The sequence below is a fragment of the Thalassophryne amazonica genome, chromosome 1 (genome assembly GCF_902500255.1).
Source record: "Thalassophryne amazonica chromosome 1, fThaAma1.1, whole genome shotgun sequence".
In the NCBI taxonomy this organism is placed as follows: domain Eukaryota; kingdom Metazoa; phylum Chordata; class Actinopteri; order Batrachoidiformes; family Batrachoididae; genus Thalassophryne; species Thalassophryne amazonica.
The window spans coordinates 110,081,392-110,101,951 of NC_047103.1; the positions used below are offsets into that span (position 1 = coordinate 110,081,392).

Below are 20,560 nucleotides of genomic sequence, written 5' to 3' on the forward strand. Positions count from 1 at the left end.
TACTGTGTGTCATCAAAAAAAAACTAAGGTGTCTAGTGAAGTGACCAAGAAAATACTGTGCAAAATCACATGGCCACGGACCCATGACACAAGGTATTTGGAAGATATATCCTTTTCAAGAGGAATGCCATGTATGGTGTTAAGACTGGGCAGTTTGTTGATATTGAATGGTGATGTGGGGGGAAAAGGTCTTTTTGGAGTTCACTATCAACTTTAAGTTGATAATGTCATGTACTGTGTGTCATCCAGTGTGTGGTCATGCCTTGGTTGGGGTTCTGTTTCTTTTTCTGTGTAGTTCCTGCATTGTTTTTATGGTCTGATTGGGGGAGATGTTGGTTTGTGCTGTATGTGTGACTTATCTTGCTGGGTGTTTCCTGCTTGGGCTTCTCTGTCCCTATTTCTCTTGTCTGTCTTGCTTGGTGCTTGGTGGGGGGGCATCACACTCTGTCTAGGCCACACCCTGTTCCGGTTCTTTCCACAGTTCCACAGGTGTTCCTAATCTGCAGCTCACTACTTGTTGTATTTAAGCTTCACTGGTTGCACTAATAATCTGCCTGATCATTGCGCCCTGTGCCCTCACTTCTAGCTCCATTCTTTGTATTGTTCAAGTCCTGCTGCCACGTGTGTTTTTGACCCTCTGCCTGTTTTTCTCGACCACGCTACTCGACTGATGATTTTGATCTGTTTACTATTCTTGGACTGCCTCTTTGTGTACTGGAACCCCACTGATTACGTCAGTAAACGTCTTATTGAACCAGAACTTCTGTGTCCAGTAGGGTTATGACAAATCTCAAATTTATTAGCCTGGGGTTATAAATGATGAATTTTTACCTAAAACTCACAAAAATGACTTTGGTTTTGCCAGACCTTGAAAAAACCTCCCGCACCTAAGACAGTTTCATATTTCACATTAAAATAGCTAGCGGCTCAAACACTCTTTATTATAACATGTCAGTTTTACATACAATACACATGAGGAATACATGAAAATGAGTACATATAGCATTTGTCGTGTTTTTAATAGTGTTTCAGATTTGTGTATTAGTTTTAATAAATTTGCTGCTAAGATATTTGTCTGTTTTGCAAGTAGAACAAACCTCCTCCATCAACCTTACAGCTCTCTCAGCTACGATGAGTAGAGAAGCATTTCACAGCTTTGGGACACTTAAGTTTGGATATTGATGACAGCAGGACTTCATAATCTGTCTCTGAATAGTGCTGGTTAGAAAACCAGGCCCGCGACCATGTAGTTGCAATGAAATCGCAAGTTACCCTCAGCTATTCTCGCCACTTTGCAAGAAGGAAAAATGCAATAAGTGCTAAAATTCCTCCTGAGTTCCACCTGGCACTGTGATGTGAGGCCATTTTTCCTCCATTTTGTAAAACTTGTATGCTTCACAAAGCTCAAAAAGGAATTTAAAATCATGTCTCCAGCCAAGGTTCTCATATTCTGGTATCACTTCTGTGCCCATGTATGCATTTTGCAAATCATCATACTGTTCCAAAATCTCATCAATAAACTCGTAGTTAATGTTAGGTGACTGTGACCGTATAGGAAAAAAGAAGTCCAACACATGTCGCAGAACAAGATTAAGAATGTGGTGCTGGCAGCCGATGTATTGAGGTTCATCGAATCCCTTGTGTCGAAATGTTCTCTGAAGCCTGGCTACAACACAATTTGTGTGACCAGTATTGACTGCTGTTGTGTCAGAGATGATCATTTGAATACTGTTCCATGCATTGTACTCATCAAGCAGGTCCTATCTTGGTATATAGATGTCTGCAGTGGTTCTACTGTCACAAGCCAAAATGCCAAGTTGTAATGTTGTTCTGTCATTTTTCAAGTACACAACTTGGTACTCCTTATTGTCAATTTTCTTACCATCAAAATGCAAACAAAATTTCTCTTCAGAGATCAGTTCCATGAGGCGGTTCTTAACTTGTTCTGCATCTCTGATTATTCGACGCCAGACAACAGACCGTGATGGTGTTAGGACACTAACTCCATCTTCAGCCAGACTTTGAAGCACCTGTGACGCTTTTCTGGTTGACAAAGAGTGTTTAGACACCAGTTTGGCAGCAGACTTTGTTGAGTGGCATGTTCATGTTTATCTATAAATGGACTGCATTTATATAAATGGTAAATGGACTGCATTTATATAGCGCTTTTCCATCTGCATCAGACGCCCAAAGCACTTTACAATTATGCCTCACATTCACCCCAAAGTCAGGGTGCTGCCATACAAGGTGCTCACTACACACCGGGAGCAATAGGGGATTAAAGGCCTTGCCCAAGGGCCCTTAGTGATTTTCCAGTCAGGTGGGGATTTGAAACCATGATCTTCTGGACTCAAGCCCAACACCTTAACCACTAGACCATCACCTCCCCCATCATCTATTTTACCTTTATTTTTTATTTCTTTTAATTATTGTTTAATAATATATTTTAGCAATATTTTTTGTATATATTTTCTTGTTATTTCTTGATACTTGTTAATTCTTTTCTTGTTACTTTATTTTTAAATAGTATTGTGTAAACTCGTGTATTTTTAAAAGTGATGTGGTGCTAGGTGCAGGAGGTTTTTTCATGATCCAATGAAATAAACTTCAAAAAAGTGATCTATGGGTAAAAGTTCATCAAATGCAACATAAGGAAAATGAAAGTTTTGAAAAAAGTTTTGTAGTCATAACCCTAGTCCAGTCTCGCATTTGTCTCCAGCCATCCCAGCTAAAATATCCTGACAGAACGATCAGGCCAACAATGGAGACAGCGGACTCGGACCCATTCCAGTTGGTGGTCCGCCACCATAGCCACCAGCTGGCAGAACAGGAGGATGGCCTCACAGCTATAAGTGCCGGAGAATCCGGAGATGCAAAACCCTTCCTCACTCAATGTGACCTCCATTTTGAATTAGCGTCAGCAATGTTTCCATCCAATAGGACAAAGATCGCATTCATTATTACTCACCTGACCGGCCGGGCAGCAGCGTGGGCTTCGGCAGAGTGGAGCAGGCAGTCTCCAGCTTGTGACTCCCTCCAGGCATTCAAGACAGCATTCCTCCAGGTGTTCCAACACACATCACTGGGTCGGGAAGCGGCCCGTTCCCTTATGCGGCTTCATCAAGGAAACCGACGCATCGCAGATTATGCCATTGACTTCCACATCTTGGTGATTAAGAATGAGTGGAACCCGGCAGCTCTCCACGATGTGTTTTTCCAAGGCCTGTCGGCGCAAATCCAGGATCAATTAATTGCTGTCGACCTCCCGGAAGAGCTGGACCAGCTGATAGCACTGGCAATCTGCACCGACCGCCGGCTGGCGGATCGGCCTCGACGTGACATACGCTACCCGGCCCAGCGCTAGGAGGCGTCCCCTGCTCATCGCGCCGGGACCTCCTCCTCCAGCTCCGGCTCCAGTTTGTCTCACTCTCCCCCAGAGGAACACATGCAGTTGGGACACACCCGGCTGTCCACAGAGGAGCGGCAGCGCCGAAGAGACCAGGGCCTGTGTTTCTACTGTGGTCAAGCAGGTCATGTGGTCACAGAATGCCAAGCCAGTGGTGCCCCTGTGCGGTCGCAATCGGTACGATGGGTGAGTCAGAATTCCATAACTTCAATTTCTCCCCAAAATGCTATCATGGCGAGCTCTGTTTCCGATCATTCGTCATGTTCTGTACCGGTATTTATTGATTCTGGTTCCGATGCTAATTTACTGCAGTCCTCTCTTGCCAGGTCTCTACTCCTTAAACTGTACCGTCTCTCATGTCTGCTGGTTATGTCTGCCGTAGATGGCCATGAACTCGGTCAAATCACTCACCGCACCCAGTCTGTTCAGTTGATCATAGCCAGTACACATTCTGAAGCCATAAGCTTTCACGTATTTGACAGAATGACTCACTCCGCCATTTTGGGGCATCCCTGGCTAAAAAAACAGATAGACTGGTCTGCAGGACAAATCAGTTCTTGGGGTCCCGCATGTACAGGGCGATGTATAGTCACGTCCGCAAGGATCACCTGTTCTCCCAATCCAGATCTTATTGGAGTTCCTCCAAATTATCACGACCTAGCAGAAGTGTTTAGCAAAGCAAGGGCCAAATCGCTCCCTCTACATACAGCTTATGACTGCACTATTGAGCTGCTTCCCGGGGCCAGCCCTCCTCGAGGGAAGTTGTTTTCTCTGACTGCACATGAACGAGTTTCAGCTACTAGAGGGCGCCAAAATCTTCACTAAACTCGATCTCCGCAATGCATATCATTTAGTGCGGATTAAACAAGGTGATGAATAGAAAACTGCGTTCAACACTCCCATCGGTCATTATGAGTATTTAGTGATGCCCTTCGGCTTAACCAATGCTCTTGCTGTGTTTCAAAATCTGGTCAATGATGTTTTACGGGACTTCCTGAATAAGTTTGTGTTTGTATATTTAGACGACATTCTGATCTACTCTCCCGATGTTGATGCTCACTTCTGACATGCGCGTTTAGTCCTTGAAACTTTATTACGCAACCAGTTGTTTGTCAAAGCCGAGAAATGTGAGTTTCATAAATCGACAATATTGTTTTTAGGATTCGTTATTTCCCCAGAAAAGATTCAGATGGACCCAGATAAAGTAGCCGCAGTGTGTGAGTGGGCAATTCCAAAGGGCTGTAAAGCTGTCCAAAGGTTTCTGGGCTTTGCTAATTTTTACCGAAAGTTCATTCGTAATTTTAGTTCCGTGGCAGCTCCTTTACACAAGTTAACCTTGTCCCTTCAAACCTTTCAGTGGTCGCCAGAGTGTGACAAAGCTTTTCAGGTGCTAAAGGAACATTTCACAACAGCCCCCATGCTTCTCCTCCCTGACCTCCCCAGACAGTTCGTGGTCGAAGTTGACACTTCCGATGTTGGTATCGGGACCGTTTTGTCCCAGATCTAGCCGGTAGATAAAAGGTTACATCCTTGTGCCTTTTTATCAAGCAAATTAAGTCTGGCTGAACGCAATTACCATATCGGCGATCGAGAACTGTTGGCGGCCAAACTGGCCTTGGAGGAGTGGCACCACTGGTTGGAAGGGGCACAAGTACCGTTTTTAGTATGGACCGATCATAAGAACCTCAAATACTTGCGCTCTGTTAAAAGACTTAATTCCAGAGAAGCTCGGCGGTCAATTTTTTTCAGTCTATTCAATTTCATGCTATCATTCAGGCCGGGTCTAAGAACGGCAAGCCAGATGCTCTCTCCCGACGGGAGGATCAATACCACGGTAACTCTCATCCGAAAAAAGTTCTGGTGGCCACGATTACTTTCTGACGTCACTGAATACGTTGGGGCTTGTCCTACCTGCGCAATGTGCAAGTCCTCTACCTAACCACCTACTGGCAAGCTCCTCCCACTACCCGTTCCTACATGACCGTGGTCGCACATCTCTGTGGACTTCGTAATGGGTCTACCGCCATCCAAGGGTAATACTGTAATACTGACAGTTGTGGACCACCTATCTAAGATGGCGCACTTTGTACCTCTACCAAAATTACCTACCGCTAAAAAGACAGCTGAAACACTATTGAACCATGTCTTTAGGCTACATGATTTTCTCCAGGACACTGTTTCGGATCAGGGTCCGCAATTCGTCTCTCGGTTTTGGGGCGAATTCTGCCGACTGCTGGGAGTTTCCTCAAGTCTCACCTCCGGGTACCACCCGCAGGCTAATGGACAATCCAAGAGGATCAATAAGGAAATGGAAAAAGGTCTTTGCAGTCTCGCATCACAGCACCTGTCATCCTGGTCTACACAATTAGTATGGGTAGAACTCGCCCACAACTGTCTGCCGTCTGCATCTACTGGCTACTCCACATTACATGTGTCGCATGGATTTCAGCCTACTCTGTTCTCCTCCACAGACCTGACTTCTCATGTACCCTCGGCTCTTTCACTCATCCTCCACTGCCGACGGACCTGGGAGCGGGCCCATCAGGCCTTACTACATTTATCAGCGGCCTACAAGGCCACCGCAGACAAGAAGAGGTCACAGGAGCCTACTTACTCACCTGGACAACGTGTGTGGCTCTCCACCTGCCATCTGGCCCTCCAGGGTCTACCAAGGAAGCTTGCTCCCAGGTTCGTGGGTCCATTTCCCATTGCTAAAGTTATTAACCCGGTGTATGCTTGCCTTCGGCTACCCAGGTCCATGAGGATACACCCCACCTTTCATGTCAGCCAGGTGAAACATGCCCGTGCCAGACCTCTGTGCCCCCCGGCCGTTCCCCCGCTGCCCGCACGGTTCGTGAATGGTAGGCCTGTCTTTTCGGTGTGGCGCCTCTTAGGGTCTCGGCGGCGTAGGAGGGGGATGCAGTATCTGGTGGATTGGGAGGGGTAAGGGCCAGAGGAGCGTTCCTGGGTCCCTGCCCGCTTCATCCTGGACACGGACCTAATTTCGGACTTCCACGCTCGGCATCCTGACTCCCCTGGGCCGTTGGGTGCCGGCCGTTAGGTGGGGGGTGCTGTCATGTACTGTGTGTTATCCAGTGTGTGGTCATGCCTTGGTTGGGGTTCTGTTTCTTTTTCTGTGTAGTTCCTGCACTGTTTTTATGGTCTGATTGGGGGAGATGTTAGTTTGTGCTGTATGTGTGACTTCTCTTGCTGGGTGTTTCCTGCTTGGGCTTCTCTGTCCCTATTTCTCTTGTCTGTCTCGCTTGGTGCTTGGTGGGGGGGGAGGGCGTCACACTCTGTCTAGGCAACACCCACGGGTGTTCCTAATCTGTAGCTCACTACTTGGTATATTTAAGCTTCACTGTTTCTGTGTAGGCTCTCAGTTGTCCAGGGGTTTCCATAGTAGAGAAGCTTGAATCTTCGACTGGACTGGGTTGCTTGACGTGAGGACGTTTCGCTTCAAATCGCAGAAGCTTCCTCAACTAAAATTCTTGCTCTGGTGGTGCGACTTCTGTCTTGACTCTTCTAGAGAAGAATAATCAAGAAGTCACAAAAGCTGGAGTTTTAAACCTAACCAGATCCCTCCTACCGAGAGGCAGACTGCTATAGGCTAGTGACTAAACAATAGCTCTAATTAGCACCTATTGTGCTCTAGTTAGCACCCTCCTAATGACAGGGCAGCCGTCCCTCCTAATGATGGGACGGACCCTCTCCTGATGGCTCCCTTGACGACTCTGCTGATGACGTGAATGACTCATTACCATGAACAAAAGACTGAAACTGCTTTGACCTGAGTACCCCATTATAAACATTGGATAAAGCGTGTCTCAGGTTAGGTTTAAAACTCCAGCTTTTGTGACTTCTTGATTATTCTTTTCTACAAGAGTCAAGACAGAAGTCAGACCACCAGAGCTAGAATTTTAGCTGAGGAAGCTTCTGCGATTTAAAGTGAAACGTCCTCGCGTCAAGCAACCCAGTCCAGTCGAAGATTCATGCTTCTCTACTAAGCTTCACTGGTTGCACTGATAATTTGCCTGATCGTTGCGCCTTGTGCCCTCATTTCTAGCTCCATTCTTTGTTTTGTTCAAGTCCTGCTGCCACGTGTTTTTGACCCTCTGCCTGTTTTACTCGACCACGCTACTTGCCTGATGATTTTGATCTGTTTGCTATTCTTGGACTGCCTCTTTGTGTACCGGACCCCACTGATTACTTCAGTAAATGTCTTACTGAACCAGAATGTCTGTGTCCAGTCTCGCATTTGTCTCCAGCCATCCCAGCTAAAGTATCCTGACAAATAAGACATACAGTAGAATTACCTAGAAGTGAATCTTTTCTAGATACAATCGCAAACTATAAACTATAAGTAGAAAATAAAAATGATTCCAAAATAGGTCCTTGAGGAACACCCACCTTTATTATTTGAGATGTAGAATTATAACTGTCTACAGACAGATGCTGAATTCTCCCCATCAGATATTATGTAAACCAGTGGTGTTCAAAGTATTCCAGAAAGGGCCGAAAGGGTGCAGGTTTTCCTTGCAGCCAATGACTCCAGCAGGTGATTCCACTGATGAACTCATCCCACCTGCACAAAGTGATGTTCTCTCTGGAATACTTTGGACACCACTGATGTAAACCATCTAGCAGGAACACATGGGACAGAGACTGGACAGTAAGATTCACAAGGACACAGGTGCAGTCATTCATAGACAGGAACATAGTTGTACCTCTCCCACAGAAGTGCTTCATGTATGGGTAAACAGTGCAGCTGGCCAGCCATGTAAACCTGGGAATCATGCAGGAAGGTGGACAGACTTTGCAGAGTGCTCTGAGCCACCGACATGCTGCCATCACTGTAATCAATCCCTGCAACCAACAAACTTTATTTACTGTGCAAAATCAAACAGACTTATACATACATACTTCTTATGCTTTGCTACTACTAATGTGAAGAGTATACCATTGTGGATGCTAAAGTGTTGCACTAAATCCATTTTAACTGGTTAATTATAACCAGGAGCAGTTCAGGAATGAAATCACCAACCCCTTTTACAGCCTAAAACATGATGGCACAGATTAATATTGAATTGATATGTATAAGCAGTTTAGCAGTTGATTAATTTTACTCTGTATGGCTCAAAGAGTTTGACCCAGTTTCAAAAAACATCCTATCTGAATTCTAGATTTTCATTTACTTATATTTACCGGTGAATCTTATAGAAAAAAAACAACAAATGTTGGAACCAATCTGTGTTCTAAGATATGTTAGGAAGGAAAAGCCCCTCAACCACAATCTACATTAAATGACCCATTTGAAGAACCACATGAATCCCTCTGGATGTGCTGGGCAGAAATACACCTTTTCCACAGATGTCATACTGGACTACGTGAAAGCACAACAATCAATAATTTATTTGATTCTTCCAAATACTAATAAAAGACAATCAAAATGCTGCATGGAAACTGATCAGCAGGATGCAGAATCTTAAACTGTCTTATAAAATGATATTCAAATAAACTTTTTTATGTCTTTCATTTACAAAAGAGTCATCCTGTTACACTTCAATGTGTAAGGGAAGCATTTTTATGTGACTGATTGATTAAAGTACACAGATAGCACAAGAAAAGTGAAAAACACTTGTTTCCATTGTGGTGCGACAAAACTAAGAAAATACAACAACATGAAAAAGGTAATACTAAATTAATAATAATGACAAATTACATAAGATAAAAAACAGGGACTGGTAAAAAGCAGGGGTGGTGGCCAAGTGGTTAGTGCACTTGGTTTCAGTGCAGAAAGTTCCCGGTTCAAATCCCACCCCTGCTACATTTCTCCATGTAATGTGGAGTTGTGTCAGGAAGGGCATCTGGCATAAAACTTGTGCCAATTAAGCATGCAGATCCATCTCGGATTTGCTGTGGCAAACTCGACTCTTTTGGTAGAGGTGATGGTCTAGTGGTTAAGCTGTTGGACTTGAGACCAGAGGATCCTTGGTTCAAATCCCAGCCTGACCAGAAAATCACTAAAGGCCTTTGGGCAAGGTCCTTAATCCCCTAGTTGCTCCCGGTGTGTAGTGAGCGCCTTGTATGGCAGCACCCTGACATCGGGGTGAATGTGAGGCATTATTTTAAAGCGCTTTGAGCGTCTGATGCAGATGGAAAAGCGCTATATAAATGCAGTCCATTTACCATTTAGCAGCCGAATGGACATACTTCCATCAGATAAAAAACACAACGTAATGTATAACAAAGTAACAATAATACCAATATTTAACCTAAATAACAATGATACTAAAAATATTGATAGAATAAATAATATCAATAATTAACAATAGGTAACATGATGATTAGGTAACAGTATTGTTACTTAACACTTACATTCACTCACATACCGGGTAAGTGGTATGTGATTATATTCTGATTCTTCTGTTGATAAAACTGATCATATAAAAAACATTTCACCCTTTTTAAACATGTGACTCTTGCAGAATTCTTTAATACTGTAAAAAACTGATTGATATCATTAATAATAATAACAATAACAACAACAACAATTTCCCACCTGATCTGTATTTTGTCAAGAGACAAAACATCCTGAATTCATTGGCAGAATAAACCCCAAGGAAATCCTGAAATGTGCAAGAAAAAATATTTTCAACATACAGTACAGTTAAATACAATCATACATTGTGTATTATGACTCCATAAGTGAGAAAGATTATTGTTTACCTTTATGGTAATATAGTTTCTCATAGATTTAGACATTTTTTCTGCACTGCCTTGTAGATGTAAGTGACCTAAAGACAAACACAGTGAAAACATAACACAACATGAAAACTAGTATGATTGGTATACCAGTAGAAATGTTGTGAGACAAAAACAGTAGTATAAAAAATATTTTACCCTAAATTTTGTCTGACTGGATGATTGTTGGCTGACTTAAAACAGTAATGTTCTAACAGTAAGCTACTGTTTTAAAGACGAAAACCAAATAAGGATAAAATAGCAAAAAGTACATTCAAATATTAGGTAAAAACACAATCAATCTGTAGACTAATAGGCTACAAACCGAGAAAACAATTACAAGGTCTGTGAGAAAACTATCCGACCTTTTTATTTTATCCAAAAAATATATGGATTTGATTCATATGTTTTTACGTCAGCCAAGCTTGAACCTTCGTGCGCATGCGTGAGTTTTTTCACACCTGTCGGTTGCGTCATTCGCCTGTGGGCAGGCTTTGAGTGAGCACTGGTCCACCCCTCTTGTCGTTTTTTCATTGCGAGGAAATGCCGGAATGATTTGGGCTTTGTTCCATCAGAATTTTTTCAGAAACTGTTAGAGACAGGCAGCTGGAAACCATTCGGAAAATTCAGATGGCTTTCGGTGAAAATTTTATGGGCTTCACAGAGATTAAGGAGTGTTACTACCGCTTTAAGGATGGCCCACAATGGCGCACGGCGCGCCGCGCTCCGAGCGGCGATCGACAGGCTGAAACGACCATTTCATTTCTAAACGGATGGCTGTATGGATCCGGAACCATCGTGTGCAATTTCTCTGGTTATCACAAGAGCTGGACATCAGCCATTTTCTGGCAGATTTCACTTTTAACAAGAGATTTTGTCATGGAAAGCCGCGCGGAGGCTTCGCGCGTTACGACGGATTCGCTGATGGAGCGAGACAAAGAACACCTCCGTTTTGGAGTGTCAGAGGACAAGTTGGGACATGCCCAGCTCGCCACAATTTCTCTTATGCTCACTCGACTGGTAAGCCACTGAAAGCTGAGATAGACATGTCCCAACTTGCCCTCTGACAGTCCAAAACAGAGGCGTTCTTTGTCTCGCTCCATCAGCGGTTCCGTCATGACGCGCGAAGCCTTCGCGGGTCTTTTCATGACAAAATCTCTTGTTAAAAGTGAAATCTGCTGGAAAATGGCTGATGTCCAGCTCTTGTGATAACCAGAGAAATTGCACACGACGGTCCCGGATCCACACAGCCATCCGTTTAGAAATGATCTGGTGGTTTCTGCCCGTCGATCGCAGCTTGGAGTGCGGCGCGCCGTGCGCCATTGTGGGCCGTCCTTAAAGCGGTAGTAACACTCCTTAATCTCTGTGAAGCCCATAAAATTTTCACCGAAGGCCATCTGAATTTTCCGAATGGTTTCCAGCTGCCTGTCTCTAACAGTTTCTGAAAAAATTCTGATGGAACAAAGCCCAAATCATTCCACCATTTCCTCGCAATGAAAAAATGACGAGGGGTGGACCACTTCTCACTCAAAGCCTGCCCACAGGCGAATGACGCAACCGACAGGTGTGAAAAAACTTGCATGCGCACGAAGGTTCAAGCTTGGCTGACGTAAAAACATATGAATCAAATCCATATATTTTTTGCATAAAATAAAAAGGTCGGATACTTTTCTAACAGACCTCGTATGTTAAAAAAAAACCCAACACAATCTATTGGTCCTTGGACCAATAGACTGTACCTTGGACCTTGTCTTTACGTACTACTACATATTTAATTATTTGCCATAAAAAGCTGCAAAATCTCCAAGATACTGAGCATGCAGGTGACACCATAAATTCTTTAATTTAATTTGAAACAGACCGTAATACTGTCAATAATCTTTTGGGAATTTGAGGTAAATTCATGCATTTTGGAGGTACTTCTATGACATGTGTCACTGACAGAGGAATCAAAGGTCCCTATTTGTGCAAACCAATCTTCTTCAACACCTATCCCACTGAAATAATGGAAGAAGATGACTCAGTCCTGACTGATGCCTCTGTTATACTGTCACAATGGGCCAGGGGTGTCAAACTGGGGGGGTAAAGGGTACCATGAACCCAGGGCTCAGAGCATGGGGGGGGGGGCACAAAAAACTGGCATTAAATACATTTTTGTGTTGCATGTTATTAATGTCCATACAATTCATGTTGTAAAAGAATATAATTAGAATGAATGTATGAATGTTGCAAAACATAATTCTGCTCTAACAATAATACTGAAAGATCTATGAGGGCCCTTCCCACCCCTGCACAGTTGTACAATGGTTTAGTCCAGGCGCACAGGCGGCACTCTGCCACACACACACACACACCCCCCAAATGGGATCTCACAGAAATCAGAATCGCCTTTATCGTCATTATAATTTGCATTACAACGAGATTTGAGTGCAACTCCAAAAAGAGTAATTTTTAGCCAAATAAAAGATAGTGAAATTTAACGGTAAATTATTCAGAGTATACGAGGTCTGTCCAAAAAGTATCGGACCTTTTTATTTTTTGCAAAAACCATATGGATTTGAATCACGTGTGATTGCATCAGCCAAGCTTGAACCTTCGTGTGCATGCGTGAGTTTTTTCACGCCTATCGGTCATTCGCCTGTGAGCAGGCTTTGTGTGAGCAGTGGTCCACCCCTCTCGTCGGATTTTTATTGCAAATAAATGTCTGAACGATTTGGAGCTTTGCTGCATCAAATTTTTCCAGAACCTGTGAGAGACCTCCAGCTGGACACTATTCGGAAAATTTAGATGGCTTTCAGCGATGATTTTATGGGGATTACACAGATTAAGGAGTGCTCCAGCCGGTTTAAAGACTGCCCACAGTGTCTGAGAGAGCAGCGCACTCCGAGCGCCGATCGACAGGCTCACACCCCGCTGAAACAACCAGATCATTTCCAACGTGAAGGCTTTGTTGATCCGGGACGTCGTCTGACTTTCACAAAAAAGGCAGAAGGTGTGGACATCAGCACTTTTTCAGCACATTGAGACAGACGTGTGGAGGAATTCCACGCGTCACGGTGGAGCCGCATGGCGCAAAGCAAGGCCGTGATGAAGCCTCACAGGACCTGTTCTGGCATGTCCAGCTCATGCACAATTTCTCGGATACTCACACGACTGAAAAGCAACCGGAAGCCGTCTGAAAGCCACCTGAAAGCCGTCCTGTGAGACCAACACGGAGGTGGTTTTGTCCCGCGCTATAAGCGGCACAGTGGCGCAATCCTCCGCTTGTCTTTCCATGAAAAAAACTCCTGTAACAGTAGAATGTGCCGAAAAAGTGCTGATGTCCACGCCTTCTGCCTTTTTTGTGAAAGTCAGACGACGTCCCGGATCAACAAAGCCTTCACGTTCTAAATGATCTGGTTGTTTCAGCGGGGTTTGAGCCTGTCGATCGGTACTTGGAGTGCGCCGCGCTCTAAGACGCTGTGGGCGGTCTTTAAACTGAGTGGAGCCCTCCTTAATCTGTGTAATCCCCATAAAAGCGTCGCTGAAAAGCCATCTAAATTTTCCGAATGGTGTCCACCTGGAGGTCTCTCACAGTTTCTGGAAAAATTTGATGCAGCAAAGCTCCAAATCGTTCAGACATTTATTCGCAATAAAAATCCGATGAGAGGGGTGGACCACTGCTCACACAAAGCCTGCTCACAGGCGAATGACGCAACCGACAGGTGTGAAAAAACTCACGCATGCGCACGAAGGTTCAAGCTTGGCTGATGCAATCACACGTGATTCAAATCCATATGGTTTTTGCAAAAAATAAAAAGGTCAGATACTTTTTGGACAGACCTCATATGTACAACTAATATAAACATAAGGTAAAATAAAATAAAATTAAATGTGAACTAAGTAATGTAAAATGTGAAATATATACAACTGTGGAATCATATTGCACGGGAATATTGCACATGATTTACAGATATTGCACAAGAAACTTGAAGGTGTGGGTTAGAGTGATTTGTTTTTGTTCAGAGCAGTGATCGCTCTGGGGAGAAAGCTGTCCCTGAGTCTGTTTGTCCTAGTTTTGATTGACCTATACCGTCGGCCCGAGGATAGTAGGTCAAGCAGGTGGTTGCTGGGGTGGGATGTGTCTTTGATGATGCTGGCAGCTCTGCTGAGGTAGCAAAAGCTGGAAATGTCTTCCAGGCTGGGCAGAGAGCAGCCAGTGATCCCCTGGGCCATTCTGATCACCCTCTGCAGCGCTCTCCTGTCTGCTAATGTGCACCCACCCCGTACCACGCTGTGATGCAGTATGTCAGGATGCTCTTGATGGTGGCTCTGTAGAACAACACCAGCAGCTTCTCGTCCGGATTGTTTCTCCTGAGCACCCTCAGGAAGTGGAGTCGCTGCTGGGTTTTCTTCACCACCACTGTGGTGTTGGCAGTCCAGGAGAAGTGGTCAGAGAGCTGCACTCTGGTGTTTAGTAGTGTTGAGACAACTAATGGATTTAATCGATTATTAAAATAGTTGTCAAAATAGTTGGCAACTAATTTAGTCATCAATTAGTTGTTAAATAACTTTGTTTTATCGCAAATGTTTTGTTTCTTCCATATAAATCAACCGTTTCTGCAGCGTGGCTTTGCTTTGAACCTTGAACCAATCGAAGCAGTGATTCGCAGATCAAAGCAGTGCCTCGATCTGGTGCTTTGTTGATTCAGTGTTTTATTTCGCTTAATCTTAATTTTTCCTCACTAAAACCCCAAAGAGCATATGTCTGTGAGTAATATTTACCGTTTTATGTTAATCTGACCTGTCATGGTCTTCTGAAACAGTTGACAGATGCATTTTAAAACTTAAAAACAGTGCCGATGCTAACACACTAGCATGTGTATGGCATTTTCAATTTTAAAGTTAGCATTAAGCTCTTGCAGCTGTCAGCACATTTGTTTTCTGTATAATAATTCATGGCTCAGCATTTGTTGTTGTAAAAGAGTCAAATGTATTACAAATTGTAATATTTTATTAATTTATTTTTATTTATATATCAATAATAATAATAATAATAGCAACAACAATAACAGTAATAATAACTAATAATGCCACAATACAGTTTTAGAGAAAGGAACAAAAAGAATCTGATAAAACAGAAAAGATTAAACCAACTAACAATGAACAGAAATAAATACAGAAATAACTGTGACTCTTACACCTCCACTTCACCCCTGTTTTATTTAAGTTTAATGACAATTTGTTTCGGTCAAACTCCATCTAAGCTGTTTTTACACAAGAAAAAAATAAAATGCAGTAAACTGCACATTTGTGTCTTTTTTCATGAAAATATCTTATTAAATATAACATTACACTTTGGTCAAGCCTTTAAAATACTTTTGTGGACTCTTGCTGTAATATGTTGTCAGTGGTTGAGATAGTTGCTGTAGGCATCTAAAAATGCTCATAATCAGGTGAAACCTGATGGAAATCTCTTTGTGGTGTGTCGGTGATGTATATGTGCGAAATAAAACAAAACACTACTCCGGGTAAGTTTTTGATGAGAATATAACATCATAACTTTGTTACAAGGTCAAACGTTGAAGTTGAGTGATAAAGGCCTTTTAATAATAACTCAAAGAAATAATGGCAAAAGTCACATGTAAGTAAAAAAAACAAAAAAACAAAACGATTAATTGAAAAAATAATCGAACGATGAACTGATTAGTAAAATAATCGTTAGTTGCAGCCCTAGTGTTTAGGCTAAAATAAAATATGTCTTTCCTAAAAAATCAAAGTCCGGATTTCAAAAAAGAAGAGAAAAAAGGACAGGGAAAGAAAACTAAATAAGGGAAAGCAGCTGCTAACCAAATTCTTTGAAAAGAGAGGTGAGCTTGAAAGCTAGCTATATTGAGTTGGGGGTTCTGGGGGACCAAATTGCACCATTTTTTCTAGAAAATGGTGCAATTTGGTCCCCCAGACCCCCCAACTCAATATTGCTCCCCCAACTTTAAAAAGGGTTCTGACTCCCAGGTGTGATATAAGGTATACATGATTTAGACCTGGTTTGACTACGCATGAGAAATTTGGTGTTTATAATAAAAAAGAACATGCCTAGGGCCCAGAATTTGGTGCTACGCCCCTGCATTGGGATGACTACTTTGAGCAGATGTATTATAAGGTTGATCCTCCTGCTAGGATGTTAGGCATCTCTGGCACCAGGGTTCTTGTGGCTGATTCTGTGTGCTGAGTCAACTGTGAACCATCAAATGTTGGTGAGATCACAAAGGCCATGAAACAGCTGAGGGCTAAATCTCCAAGGGATCTTCGGGATTGGAGCTGAGCTCCTCCAGGCATGTGAAGATGCTGTTCTCCTAGCACTGCAAAAACACATTTAGTTTCAATCTGGGAGACAGGGATCATTCCTACGGATTGAAAGAAAGGACTTGTTATCCCAATCTGAAAAGGACAGCATGATCACATGGACTGTAACAACTAAAGGGGTACTACACCTCTCTCAGTGTGGGGGAAGATGCTTCCCAAGATTATTCTAAATAGGATTCAGTTCCAGCTACCTGGTGCTCAGCAAAAAGAAAAGTCTGGCTTAATGCCCACTGTGAGCACTCATAGAATGCAAGAGTGAATATCAACTGCTTTACTGAAACGTGATGACTTTCGCAAAGCATTTAATTCAGTTAATCAGACTGCTCTCAGGGACACCCTGAGGATTTATGGGATCCAAAAGAAGTTGCTGGGTGTGATAGTCAGCCTCTACACAGACACTGTGACTGCTTTATGGAGTCAAAGGAGAGACAAATTTTTTTCCCAGTGAAACCTGGCATTCATCAGGGATGCGTTGTGGCTCTTACACTGTTTAATGCTTGCATAGACTGGGTGCTGGGTACGCTTGTGGAAACCAGTGACTTAATCTTACACTTTTATGGGAGAGGAAAGGTTTCCTGACCTTGACTTTGCAGACAATACTGTGATCTTTGCAGAATAAATTGATACTATGATTTCAACACGAGAAGCTGAGTATCTGTGTTTATGATTGGCCTGGATCAAGACTAAGGCCCCCTTCACACATAGTGCGAATTTGGTTGAATTGCACATAAAGTGCGCATAAAGCAGGAATCGTATGCAAAATGTGTAAATTTGTGGTTGCTTCCAATGCCTCATACACCTGTTGCTACAATTATTTGTGCACACCGGTGGCTGAAAGACAGAGTGTGCGCTGTGCAAGCCCATCAAACCCTCTCGCGGCAGGTGTTGGCCAAATTCCAGCTAACACACACGAACATCTAACACTGCTGGCATGGCACTCAGAAAATGTGTGGCCATTCGCACTGTTAACACAAACGTTAACACAAACAGTCAGCAGACAATCACTGTCGAGCTGACAGTGAAATTTGTCTAAGTGCCTCACGAGTGTGGCTTAGCAAACAGAAACAGGGACATACTGCTGTGAGCGCTGAACTGACAGGAGGTGTGTCCGCCAACAGAAGCGGCTGTGGAGATCTGTGGATCTGGACGTCACGGCTGGACAACATGCACTGTGTTTGGACAGACATGGACTAGGAACTGCCCACTGTGGCGGACGTATGTCTGCTTGCTGTCCTCATGTGGGCATAAATAAAAACATATATCGCTGTGGTTACAGGCTGCAGCACACTGCGCGCACATTTACAGGCTGCCCCCAGGTTGAAACGGACCGTCAGATCATAACAAACAGCGGGCGATCTGATTGTAACGTCACCCACGTGAGCTCTGTTCTACATGACGTGGTGTCAGTCCTGTGGCGTGCAGCCCACAAGACACGCGCCGGGTAGGACACACACGCTGTGCCGGCTGCACACGCCGACAGCAGATGTGGACATAAGAGTGACCTGCTTCTCATTCATGTCATTTCATGACTGTATGTCTGTGACCATGGGTCATCTACAGAGGAACAGCTAGATCATATTTGTATTGTCCACTTGATAAGAGGGATTCAATACAATGTGGTGTTTTTATATGGTGTTTTATTTATTTATTTATTTTAAATACATCCATGTCCTTCCTGATATCATTTCCACAGCTCCACAGGACAACGATGGTAGCTCAGTGGCAATCAGAGCTTTTGGAAAGTGCAGGTTCGAGTCCTGTGGGTGGCATATGATTTTTATTTTTTTATTTTCACAGCAGCTGTGAAAAGCTGCTGTGTTCCCGCAAGCACAAAACTGTTGCATGTATTTTTTTTTCTTTTCCTTCACAGCAGCTGTGTGATGTGTAACCGCATCATGCAACTGCTGGTACTGTGTTCCTGTGTGCATGAACCTTCGCAGTGGCATCCTGCATGCCTGCCCATTTCATGGTTCGCTCATATGAGCTGTTCCGCCGTGAGCTGCCCTTAGTTGTACATATTCGCAGTATGTGTGAAGGAGCCCTAAGAGCCAGGCTTTTAAGAATGTCTTGGTTTCAGCCATCAGAATTGTATCTATATGTGGTGAAAGTATTGAACATGTAGAGAAATTCAATTATCTTGGCAGTTACATACATGTCTCTGGGTCCTAGGCCTTTAAGATTGATAGATGCCTGAGAAGTGCTTATGGGCTTATGAGGTTGCTGGACAGAGGTGTGTAGCAATATTGACATCTTTGCAGGAGAAAGAAGTCCAATTTTTCAGGGTCCTGGTGCTACTTAAGTCCTGGTCCCATCAAATAATGAACGATGAATAATGAGCCATGCAGCGTGTTTTTTTGGGTTTATTCAACTATACTCAACAAAAATATAAACACAACACTTTTGGTTTTGCTCCCATTTTGTATGAGATGAACTCAAAGATCTAAAACTTTTTCCACATACACAATATCACCATTTCCCTCAAATATTGTTCACAAACCAGTCTAAATCTGTGATAGTGAGCACTTCTCCTTTGCTGAGATAATCCATCCCACCTCACAGGGGTGCCATATCAAGATGCTGATTAGACACCATGATTAGTGCACAGGTGTGCCTTAGACTGCCCACAATAAAAGGCCACTCTGAAAGGTGCAGTTTTATCACACAGCACAATGCCACAGATGTCGCAAGATTTGAGGGAGCGTGCAATTGGCATGCTGACAGCAGGAATGTCAACCAGAGCTGTTGCTTGTGTACTGACTGTTCATTTCTCTACCATAAGCCGTCTCCAAAGACGTTTCAGAGAATTTGGCAGTACATCCAACCAGCCTCACAACCGCAGACCACGTGTAACCACACCAGCCCAGGACCTCCACATCCAGCATGTTCACCTCCAAGATCGTCTGAGGCCAGCCACTCGGACAGCTGCTGAAACAATCGGTTTGCATAACCAAAGAAGTTCTGCACAAACTGTCAGAAACCGTCTCAGGGAAGCTCACCTGCATGCTCGTCGTCCTCATCGGGGTCTCGACCTGACTCCAGTTCGTCGTCGTAACCGACTTGAGTAGGCAAATGCTCACATTCGCTGGCGTTTGGCACGTTGGAGAGGTGTTCTCTTCACAGATGATGCGAAGGAGATGTGTTGCACTCCATGAGGCAAATGGTGGTCACACCAGATACTGCTGGTATCCCCCCCCCAATAAAACAAAACTGCACCTTTCAGAGTGGCCTTTTATTGTGGGCAGTCTAAGGCACACCTGTGCACTAATCATGGTGTCTAATCAGCATCTTGGTATGGTACACCTGTGAGGTGGGATGGATTATCTCAGCAAAGGAGAAGTGCTCACTATCACAGATTTAGACTGGTTTGTGAACAATATTTGAGGGAAATGGTGATATTGTGTATGTGGAAAAAGTTTTAGATCTTTGAGTTCATCTCATACAAAATGGGAGCAAAACCAAAAGTGTTGCGTTTATATTTTTGTTGAGTATATCATGGGAGAATGGTGGATCTGAGAGGCTCTTAGAGGTATTATCTTTTGTTAATGATGCTCATCTCTGAGCGTGGTGCTAATTTCAAGATGTACAAAATTTAGCAACAACAATGCAGGGCAATTTGTGTAAAGCCCCTTTCACACTGGGGCTGCTTCGATTTGCGTCATGCGGTGTCACGACGACACCACGTGGAAGCAACCCAGTGTCGAGACAATGCAGCTCGACGCCACAACAGCGCGAGGGACGCAAAGGACGAAGCAAATCGGACGACAAAAATTAAACATGTTTAATTTTTTGCGTCCTGTGCTCGACGCAGAAAGGAAGTGGTTTCAGCGCAAGTCAGGGCAAAGCGACATTACTCGACGTGACTGGAAACCACACATTCACAATACAACGTTACCCGACACCAATTTATGGTTCCTGCTGTGTTCCATTGTTCCCAAAGTATAAATCACGCAGGACTGTTTTAATACCATGTACACAATGCAGTAAAACTACACACAGAAAAAAAAAATGCTGACTGCAGCTGCAGCTCCTCGCTCTTCTCTCACAAATGTGTTTACATAAAGTCCA

General features: G+C 43.6%; 1 protein-coding gene across 2 annotated transcripts in view; it reads right to left on the reverse strand.

Annotated features, from left to right (window-relative positions):
• Positions 1-20,560, reverse strand: part of cars2 (cysteinyl-tRNA synthetase 2, mitochondrial) — a 294,966-nt gene that overhangs the window by 93,764 nt on the left and 180,642 nt on the right. For both annotated transcript variants that reach the window (XM_034173360.1, XM_034173352.1), the window contains exons 9-11: positions 10,136-10,203; positions 9,969-10,035; positions 8,134-8,272 (exon numbers count right to left, since the gene is read on the reverse strand). In XM_034173360.1, the coding sequence (XP_034029251.1) occupies positions 8,134-8,272; positions 9,969-10,035; positions 10,136-10,203 (274 nt within the window). The remainder of the gene's footprint in view (positions 1-8,133; positions 8,273-9,968; positions 10,036-10,135; positions 10,204-20,560) is intronic.